Genomic DNA, 10471 nt, shown 5'->3' on the forward strand with positions numbered 1-10471 from the left:
GAACCTAAAGCAGAGGCTTAACCCACTGAACCACCCAGATGCCTGGGAACCATGTATTTTTAAAAGCTTCAAAGTGTTTTCAGCCAGGGTGATAGCCAGGGCTGGCGAGCCTCAGCTCCTGCAAGACAAGAACGTCGGGGACTCTCTGCAGCGCAGATCCCGCAGGGACAACCCAGCGCAGTCCAGCAGCGGCCCCAGCTCAGTCGCCACCGCTCCGGCCAGAGTTCCCTCCGGCGACGCCAAGCTGAAAGCGGAGGGCGCGCGGGAGTGGGCGCCGGCTGTCGAGTCCCTGCTGTGGGAGCCCTCGGTGGGGCTGCGAACACCTGACCTGCAAACACGCCGCGTGGGGGCAGGAGGTGGGGTTCCGGATGGCCTTGGAGACCCTGTTACGGGCGTGGCACCTGTCTAAGGCTCTGCATTCACCCGGTAACACCCTGGAAAGCAGCGCCGAGTGACAAAACGGAGGCAAACCGAAGTGGAGTGAATCCCCCAGGTCGCAAAGCCATCCCGCGGCTGCGCGCAGATTTGAACTCACACCGCTGGTCCCCGGGGCGGGATCCGGGCGGCCCCCCACCCCCACGCGCGCCCGGACGCCCTAGACACGCCCCTCGCGAGGGGGCGGCCCGCGGGGCGGGGCCGGGTCGTGGGGAGGAAGTGCCCGGCGGGCAGCTCGCTCTCGGGGCGGCCGCCGCCACTGCTCCGGCGGGGTCGGGCCATGGAGGCGGTGCCGCCGCTCTACCGGGTGGCGGGGACCGCGGGGCCGCAGGGAGATGAAGACCGGCTCGGGGTCCCCGACGGGCCCGGGGCTCCGGTGAGCGGGGACGGGTCTGCGGGGGTGGGGGTGCGAGGACCCGGAGTGCGGGGGGGCCTCCCGGGCGGGGGGGTGGGGGGGCGGGGGGGCGGGGACCCGGGGCCTCCCGCGCGGGAGTCGCGAGTCCGCCGCGGGGCCTCGGTCCCGGGTGCGAGCGCCGTGCGTGCCCCGCAGCTGGACGAGCTGGTGGGCGCGTACCCCAACTACAACGAGGAGGAGGAGGAGCGCCGCTACTACCGCCGCAAGCGGCTGGGCGTGCTCAAGAACGTGCTGGCGGCCAGCGCGGGCGGCATGCTCACCTACGGCGTCTACCTGGGTAGGCGGCCCCGCGGGTCCCGCGCAGAACCCGCGGCTTCCCGCGCCCACCCCCGGCTTCCCCTCCCAGCCCGGGTCAGGGAAGGAGAAACCCAAGGGGCCAGTTGGCCTCCCTTCCTCTTTCACTTCCCCAAATGCCGCCCTGCGGCTGCAGCTGTGACCCCACCGCACGGAGGTGGGGTCCCCGGGCAGCGTTCCCGGTTCCCGGCCAGAGCCTTCGTGGGTGGGCGTGCGGGGCTGGACTGGGCGCCCCGGGCAGGTGTGCGGCCTTCCGGATGCGGAGCGCTGCCCGTGTGCGGGTGCGGGTGTGGGAGGGGGTCTGGATTCACGTGGCCGGCGCTGCCACTGACTGTCAGGACGCTTGGCCCCGTCCGGGCAGCCCTTTCTGTCCTCCTTCATGGGCACTGGCATCGGGGACTCCTTTGGCGTGGGTGGTGTGTCGCCGCCAGAGTTCAGCAGTCGCCGTCATGCCTGCTCCCTATCCCAGGCCTCCTGCAGATGCAGCTGATCCTGCACTATGATGAGACCTACCGCGAGGTGAAGTACGGCAACATGGGGCTGCCCGACATCGACAGCAAGATGCTGATGGGCATCAACGTGACGCCCATCGCCGCTTTGCTCTACACGCCGGTGCTCATCAGGTGCGAAGCTGCTGCCATGCGGAAGGGATGTGAGGGCTGTTGGCCGATGGTGTTCTGGGGGCCGGGACCTGGGTACAGGCCATGCCTACCTGGAGGGCTGAGAGAGAAGGAGAGAACCTGGGTTTGGGGAAGGAAGCTGGAGATTCGCCCGAGGGCACACTTTGACAGAACAGAAAGTCACTCCTGCGCCTTCGCTCAGATTGCCTCCCATGGCATCGCCCTGGGCCGTCCTTCGTGGCCTGGAGCTACAGTGAGTGACCTTTGGGATCAGAGCTGGGGAATCTCTGGAGAGACTCTGATAAGTCCCCAAGACCCAGGCACCAAGCCTGGCCTGATCAGCTGTGGTTAGTGTTGAGGGACATTTCTCACTGAAAAGGCATGGCTGGGCAGGTGCCCCAGAGAGTTTACTCTGGACCGGAGCCTTGGAGGCATCTGGTCTGGCCTTATAGCCTATGTGAACTCCCCTCCATAAGCACCCTCCTCCCCAGGAGGTGGGTCTCTGCTCAGATGAGACCCAGAGACTAGCAGACAGGTTACATGGGTCTTAATTCCTCTATCTTAAACCAAAAGCCAAACAAACGAGAAACAAACAAACAAACCTTCCAAACCCCCAAAACTCAAAGCTCCTTTAGCATAATTGTACAAACAGCATTAGAATCATAACTGAAATCAGAGAAAAGAAAATCCTTCCAGGCCCGCCAGCAGATCAGCTGTTTGTGGTCCCTCCAGCACAGATGGGTAACGTTGATGTCCTTGTCACCAGAGCTGTGTGTGATGTCCACTTTTACTTTCTTTCCTTTCGCTGTGCACATCTTGGCCAGCTTCTCAGTCTTCATTCTGGCTATTTAAGGAGGGTATGTTCTCTGCAGAGGCGGGGGCACCCAGTCATGGCTCTGAGTTGGACATTCAGCTCCCTCCCCTTTTTGTGCATTTACGTTGTACTTGTAGCTCCCCCCCCCTTTTTTTTAAGATTTTATTTATTTGAGAGAGAGAGAAAGCATAAGCAGGGGAAGATGTAGAGGGAGGGGCAAGAGGTAGAGGGAGACGCTGAAGCAGAGATCCCATTAAGTGCCCGGTGGGATGTGGGGCTCGATCCCAGGACCCTGAGATCAAGACCTGAGCCGAAGGCAGACTCCTAACTGAGCCACCCAGGTGCCCCTAGCTCTTTCCTTCTTAGGAAAAAAAAAAATGCTATGATAAATTTCTAACAGTGGCCTTAGCAGAGTAGAGGTATGCGAAAGGCTTTATGGCTCTTAAAACAGATCGCTATGGATAACAACAGCTAATTCTTTCTTTGTTTCCCATGAGCAATTTTCGGCAGCTTGCCCTCGTCCCACAGGCAGCATCTGGCAGTCAGAAAGTTAGAGTCCCCCACCCTCAGCTTGCCCCTTGCCCAAACTACTGGGCAGATTTTTTTTTTTAAAGATTTTATTTATTTGACGGAGATCACAAGTAGGCAGAGAGGCAGGCAGGGAGAGAGGAGGAAGCAGGCTCCCTGCTGAGCAGAGAGCCGGATGTGGGGCTCGATCCCAGGACCCTGGAACCATGACCCGAGCCGAAGGCAGAGGCTTTAACCCACTGAGCCACCCAGGCGCCCCTGGGCTGATTTTCTAAAGAGTTATGCCAGTCCTCATGACCCTGGCCATGTGCCTCATTTTTTAAACCACAGCCTCACTAGCAATGAGTGTTAGTATTTTTACTTGTTCACCCGTTTACTCCATCAAAACGTACAGCACATTTTTTTGCGTGTGACTTGCCTTCCCCCAAATAGATCAGAGTCCCGTGTATTTATTACACAGCAAAATACGGTTCATAAAAGACCCACGGCTTCCTATAATAGAAGAGAAAGTAATTGTACCAGAAAATTATGGTCATTTGAGCCAATGGGGAAGAAACTTCCCAGATGACCGGAGTGGGGCTGCCGGAGCAATGGGCAGGCAGGAAGAGAGATCGGTCCTGGCTCTGGCCTCTCTGGTCCTTGTTTCCTTGTCCCAGTTTGGGTTGTGCTCTTGGGGGCCCTGAAGTCCGAGCACATGAGATCAGAAAGGGAAGGGGGCTTGGCCAGTCAGCCCAGAACACAAACGAGAGCTGGATGTGCCCATAGACCACTGACTTATCCCCCACCCCACCTGACCCCCCTCCATCAGGCTTGTGGCTTGGGCTCTGCGCCTGCATGAAGCTGTGAAAACTGACACAGGGCTCCCCTGAGACCACGAACAAGTCCGTATCTCTGCTACTCCATCTTAGAGCCCCTGACTCCAAGCCCAGGGATTCGCTCCCTGCCTCACATCAACTCACTTGGAGCTCGTGGTGGCTTGTGGCAACCCCGGTCTGAGGCCACAGTAGTCTGGGTAGGCTCGTGGTGCCATCGTCCCTCCCACTGTCCACAGGTTTTTCGGCACCAAGTGGATGATGTTCCTGGCTGTGGGCATCTATGCCCTCTTTGTCTCTACCAACTACTGGGAGCGCTACTATACGCTTGTGCCCTCAGCTGTGGCCCTGGGCATGGCCATTGTGCCTCTTTGGGCCTCCATGGGCAACTACATCACCAGGTGAGCCTGGTAGACATCGGGGCGGGAGGCTGGAGACCTGGCTGAGTCTCTGCTGCATTGCCAGTGACTGGGGAACCTTGGACAGCTCTTTCTGCCTTTTGGGCCTCAGTTTCCCCATCCATGAGATGTAGCCCATAGCCCCGGATGCAGGAAGCAGAGACATCTGCTGGAGGTCAGACTGGGGGAAGCTTTCTCTCCTTTGTGGTCCAGGATGGCTCAGAAGTACTACGAGTACTCCCACTATAAGGAGCGGGATGAGCAGGGACCCCAGCAACGCCCGCCACGGGGCTCCCATGCACCATATCTCCTGGTCTTCCAAACCATCTTCTATAGCTTTTTCCATGTGAGTACCACCCGTGGGGCCATTGGGGAGGGTATTCCAGGCCCAGAACCCACACATTGGAGCCCATGCCACAGTCTTTTCATCTCTCTAGTCCCACTGCCGTTTCTTGAGCCCAACCTCTGCTTACTTGCCTCTAATGACTGAGACCTCATCCCCTCCCTGTGCAGGAGAAAGTCCTCCTGCACTGGGCTCTCCCTCCTGCCATGAGGCTGCCCCCAGAGGTGGGAGGGCTCCTGTTCTGCCAAGCCTGTGCCCAGACCCCTTCCAGATCATGCTTGTGCCCCCCTGCTTGGTTCTGAGCCTGGCCCAAGCTGCCCTCTTGCCCACAGCTGAGCTTCGCCTGTGCCCAGCTGCCCATGATCTACTTCCTGAACCACTACCTGTATGACCTGAACCACACACTCTACAACGTGCAGAGCTGCGGTTAGTCCTCGCAGGGTGGGGTCGCCAAGGCCTGCTCACCTCCCCCAGTGAGTCATCCAGCAGACACTGGGCTCTTGAGAATGCCCAGAGAGGATGTCCTTGCCCCCAGATTCAGGGCTGAGAGCCTGGTGGGCAAGGCATGTAGCCTTGTAGGAGTATGCATTGGGACATTGGACCTAGGCTCATGGGGACAGGGTACATCGGGGAAGGCTGCCTAGAAGAGATGCCATGTGGGCTGAGGCTTCTGGGGGATATCTCTCAGGGCCATGCATACATACCCTCAGAGCTCAGTCCCAGCAGGGTGAATGTATGGGATTGGGGGGTGGACTGGTACCCCTTGTCCAGCATCCTGGTACTAAAGCAGTTGCGGGGGAGGGGGGAGGCACTCTTCTTTGCTGCTTGTCCAGCCGCAGTGGCTTTCACCTCCAAACTGCTCCCCAAATGAACCCTGCCTTTGCAAGCCCTGCCCTCACCCGCCACCTCTAACCCTCGCCTCCACCCGCCCGCCTTGCTCCATCTCTTTGTGGTTGAGTTTACAGTGTGCTCTACTCCGCAACCCCCAACCGCCTCTCTCCAGGTACCGACAGCCAGGGCATCCTCCTGGGCTTCAACAAGACTGTTCTGCGGACCTTACCACGCAGCGGAAACCTCATTGTGGTGGAGAGTGTGCTCATGGCGGTGGCCTTCCTGGCCATGCTGCTGGTGCGGCCCAGGATGGGGTGGGGCGGAGTCAGTGAAGTCTGGGGACCGAGGCGGGGAGAAAGGGGTGTGATCTGGGCACATTGCTGGCAGCCTGGGCAAGGTTATGGCTTGGAGTCCTGGCTGAGTCCTGTGTGGGGGGGGCCTCAACCTAGTGGCCAGGCTAGAGGCTCGGGACTAAACCTGGAGTTGGAATCCCAGAGGCCCAGGGGAAGGGAACCAAGGCTGATCCCAGGTGGAGTGGGAGACCGTCTGAGAGGACTGGGTTGGGGGCGGAACCCCAGAAGCAGAATTAAGATGTTGGGGGCGTGGCCTGGGCGTGGCCTACTCCTGGAGGCGGAGCTGGGAAGCCTGGCTTAGATCTGCGAGTGCGTCTGGAGGTGGAGCCTGGGGCTAGGAGGCGGGGCCCAGAACTGTGGGTGTGTCTGGGGGCGGGGCCTGGGAGCCGCTGCGGGCCAGGCCGCCCTGCCCACCAGTTCAGCTCGCGGGTCCGCAGGTGCTGGGCCTGTGCGGTGCCGCCTACCGGCCCACTGAGGAGATCGACCTGCGCAGCGTGGGCTGGGGCAACATCTTCCAGCTGCCCTTCAAGCACGTGCGTGACTTCCGCCTGCGGCACCTGGTGCCCTTCTTTATCTACAGCGGCTTTGAGGTGCTCTTTGCCTGCACGGGTCTCGGCCTGGTAAGTTCAGCCTGCGAGGCGTTGCCAGATAAAATACGGGACTCCCGGGCAAATTTGTATTTCGGATAAAAGATGAATGGGTTTTGAATACATGTGTGTGTATGCACAAGTGTGTCCCTGATGCTCCCTCTCTCATTCTTCTCTTCCTTGGCTTCCGCACTGCCCCCCCCACTTCCCCTCTGCCTTAGGCAAATTATGGTACAGCTCTGGGCCTCAGTTTCTTTCCGCGTGAAGTGATTCCAACAAGGATGCTTGCTTCCAGAGGGGTTTCACGGTTGAGATGGGATCCCACCCCTGCATCTGGGGACACTGTCCAGACTGTCATCTCCTGTCTGTGCCCTCACAACCTTCCCGTGACCCTCGGAGGGGTTAGCCTGGATCTCTAACACCCCTGTCCCCCCTGCAGGGCTACGGTGTGTGCTCCGTGGGGCTGGAGCGCCTGGCCTACCTCCTCGTGGCTTACAGCCTGGGCGCCTCGGCCTCCTCCATCCTAGGCCTGCTGGGGCTGTGGCTGCCACGCCAGGTGCCCCTCGTGGGTGGGGCCGGAGTGCACCTGCTACTCACGCTCGGCCTCTTTTTCTGGGCCCCCGCACCTCGGGTTCTGCGACACATTTGGATCCTCTACGTGGCAGCTGTCCTCTGGGGTGTGGGCAGTGCCCTCAATAAGACCGGACTCAGCAGTGAGTACAGCCGTGGGTGCTGGGATGGCAGAGGACCCTGTGGGGGCCTCGGGGTGGTTGGGGAGGAGCTGCAGGCCAGGGACAGACACAGGCTCCTGCGGGCACCCTGGGGATCTGTTACGGTGCAGGTGGACCTCCACCCAGGTGCCCCGAGGGAGGGCTGCTGTATGGGAAAGAGCTGGGAGCAGGCATGAGGCCCCAACCGCAGTCTTCGGAGTGGCAGGGTGCACGCCCTGAGTCTGGGCTGTGGGGCAGGGGCATTGGGAAGTAGAGCCCTGTTTGCAGAAAGGCGGGGTGGGTCAGAGTTCAGCGGTGTGATGCGCTCTGCCCACCGGCGGGCATAGCCTGGTGACAGCCAGCTGGTCCATGCAGGCGCAGCTCTGTGTGTCTTCCACATCAGCTTCTGTTCTGATGGGCCAGAATGTCACCCCTGGAAGTGTGATGTGGAGGACATCCCTGCCGTGGGCAGGGCAGGGGCTTGCTCAGGAGACCGCTGTGCCCCACCCCAGAGGATCCAGCCATCTGTGCTTGTCATCGGGCTGGAGCTCCACACTCGGGGCCACACTTTCTTGGCTGCCGCTCAGAGGCAGCCAACCTGGGTGACTCGGGTCCACGACAAGCCTGGGCCTGGACCTGGCATTCCCTTCTGCCCACACAGTTGTGTCTCCTGCCTCCTCCTCGTGAACCCTGGGGGCTCCGTGTCCCCTCCCAGCAGCCCCAAGGGGTACAGTCACACCACAGGGCCTCAGGGCAGGGAGGTTAATGTCCCGGGTGGCAGGGGACAGTGCAGCTTGCCAGGCGCCATGCCAGGCTTTCTTGCCTTGAAACCTCGGAACACAACACACAATACATGTGGTGGCATTTTACAGGCCGGATACCTGGCCGGGGACTTAACTCACCCTGAGTCATCGCCAGAGCCAACGTTTGAATCCTCCTCTCTGTACCAATTCTCTGCACTTTACCGTCCTGAGAGGACAGGCTGCGTCTCCTGACTCCGGTGGGCTCTTTCTTCCCGCCCCAGGGAGGAGTCCCTGAGAAGTCGTTTGAACCTCCCAACTTCAGGTCTGATTTGCAGAAAGCTTGTTTCTGCGAGCAGTTTGCCCTGCTGAGTCCTGGGCGAGGAGAAACAGCCTCCAAAGGTCCAAGAGAGGACAGGAGATGACGGCACATAGAGCACTCCACTTGGGAGGCCACACATGTGCTCTAGAGTGAGGCCCAACTGTCCATCCCCGGCTCTGCCCCCTCAACACCCCCCACCCCCCCACCCCAAGCAGGGTGCCTTCTCTGTTCCTGCCTCTCCTGGGCTCCCCAGGCGGCCTAACAACCAGGGCGTCCACCAGGGGGCAGGCCAGGACCTGTTCACAAGGGCTTTCTAGGTGCTCCAAGGCTAATGGCTGAGACCAGCCCAATGCTGGGCCTGGGGGGGGGGGGGGTCCCAGCGGGGAGATCAGCCACTCTGGGGCCCTGATGATGCCTCTTCCCTTCCTGCCCTGTCCTGCCCGCCTGCAGCTCTCTTGGGAATCCTATATGAGGACAAAGAAAGGCAAGACTTCATCTTCACCATCTACCACTGGTGGCAGGCGGTGGCCATCTTCGTGGTGTACCTGGGCTCAAGCCTGCCCATGAAGGTGAGCCTGAACGTGGTGGGAAGAGGGTCTCTGGGCTGTTAGGCACCCCACTGGCCAGCCCCCGGACCACAGATACTTTCTGAATGCCCACTGTGGCCCCGCAGTGCCCAAAGGGCACCACTCCCCGAGGGCTGGGTCCTAGGTCAGGCCCACTGAGTGGCCCCAAACCAAGACCCTCTTACTGCCTCACTTCCCACTTCCTCAGTTTACCCATCTCTGAAGGGGTTCAAGTCTTCTTGTTCCTTGTGGGTGCCTCCCAGCCACCTTGAGGGTCCTTTGGTGACCTGTTCCCAGATGTCACCTCTGAGCTGTCCTTTCCCAGCCTGCAGGGAGCAGGGTTCCTCGTTCTCTGCTCCCACCGACCAGTGGGTCTGTTTAGCAGGTCCCCACCAACATTTGAAAAAATGAAACAGAAGAGAATGCGGTGCTTGTGTGTGTGTGTGTGTGTGTGTGTACTGTTAGGATGGGGAATTCTTTTTTTTTTTTTTTAATTTTTAAAATAAGATTTGATTTATTTATTTGTCAGAGATGGAGGGAGAGAGAGCGAGTGAGCACAGGCAGACAGAGAGGCAGGCAGAGGCAGAGGGAGAAGCAGGCTCCCTGCTGAGCAAGGAGCCTGATATGGGACTTGATCCCAGGACGCTGGGATCATGACCTGAGCTGAAGGCAGCTGCTTAACCAATTGAGCCACCCAGGCATCCCAGATGGGGAATTCTGTTTGGCGGTGGGGCACGGGCAAAATCTTCGGGGGGGGGGGGGTCCATTTCTTATGGTCCCTGCGTGTCAGGGACACAGTGGTCTTAGCTCCAGCTAAGGGCACAACTGGGCTTTGAGCCGTTACCCTCGGGGAGATGCTGAGGAAGCTGAGGTGTCCGGACAGAGAAGGAGCTGCGCCGGGACATGCGGGCCACGAGTGGACCTATCCCGCGAGGTATCTGTGCCCACAGGCCAAGCTGGCGGTGCTGCTGTTGACGCTGGTGGCGGCCACCGCCTCCTACCTGTGGATGGAGCAGAAGCTGCGGCGGGGCGTGGTTCCGCGCCAGCCCCGCATCCCGCGGCCGCAGCACAAGGTGCGCGGCTACCGCTACCTGGAGGAGGAGAACTCGGACGAGAGCGACGCGGAGGGCGTGCATGGAGGCGGCAGCGGCGGCGGCCTGGGGGACTGCGTGGAGGAGGAGGCACCGCCCGCAGGGCCCCGGCCTGGCCCGGAGCCAGCTGGCCTCTGCCGCCGGCCCTGCCCCTACGAACAGGCCCTTGGAGGCGACGGGCCCGAGGAGGAATGAGGGGCCCAGCCAGCTCGCCGGCCTCCGTTTCCCGAGGCTAAGGTCAGGGTCGGGGAGCATCTTCAGGAAGGACCTTCTCCGGGACCGTAGGTTCCAGAACGCCCCAGAGCCCGGGGCCACCTGCCACGCGGTACTCACCCTGCGGCCCTTCTGACGCATGTGGAGCTTTAAGACCCCTGGGCCAGGCCTAGGGTTGGAGGGACAGCGCAGCCAACTCAACCCCACTCCACGACCCCTCCCCAGGTCTGAGGAAGGACAGGGTCCTACTGCCACAGCCACCCCCCGCCCCCAGCGCAGCCCTCAGCCACGCGCCTCGGCAGGGTGTGTCTCATGCTTTGCACATCTATCCCCGTGGTCTGTCAAGAGGCACGACTTTTTACAGAAAATGAGAATTAAAGAGGTTTTGTATTGTCCCGA

At 60.5% G+C, this 10471-nt stretch overlaps 1 protein-coding gene across 1 annotated transcript; it reads left to right on the forward strand.

Annotated features, from left to right (window-relative positions):
- Positions 1-638: 638 nt before the first annotated feature.
- Positions 639-10471, forward strand: UNC93B1 (unc-93 homolog B1, TLR signaling regulator). Its single transcript, XM_059399709.1, has 11 exons — positions 639-811; positions 986-1127; positions 1614-1767; positions 4158-4319; positions 4530-4662; positions 4992-5085; positions 5663-5787; positions 6281-6463; positions 6870-7143; positions 8653-8771; positions 9719-10471. Exons 1-11 carry the CDS (start codon positions 716-718, stop codon positions 10052-10054), a joined length of 1818 nt encoding a protein of 605 aa, XP_059255692.1. The 5' UTR covers positions 639-715; the 3' UTR covers positions 10055-10471.

Source organism: Mustela nigripes, chromosome 1 (genome assembly GCF_022355385.1).
Source record: "Mustela nigripes isolate SB6536 chromosome 1, MUSNIG.SB6536, whole genome shotgun sequence".
Lineage (NCBI taxonomy): Eukaryota > Metazoa > Chordata > Mammalia > Carnivora > Mustelidae > Mustela > Mustela nigripes.

Coding starts and splice junctions, on each gene's coding strand:
- UNC93B1 (XM_059399709.1), top strand. CDS start 716: ATGGAGGCGGTGCCGCCGCTCTACCGGGTGGCGGGGACCGCGGGGCCG. Junction 1,128..1,613: donor CACCTACGGCGTCTACCTGG/GTAGGCGGCCCC, acceptor TCCCTATCCCAG/GCCTCCTGCAGATGCAGCTG. Junction 4,663..4,991: donor TCTTCTATAGCTTTTTCCAT/GTGAGTACCACC, acceptor TCTTGCCCACAG/CTGAGCTTCGCCTGTGCCCA.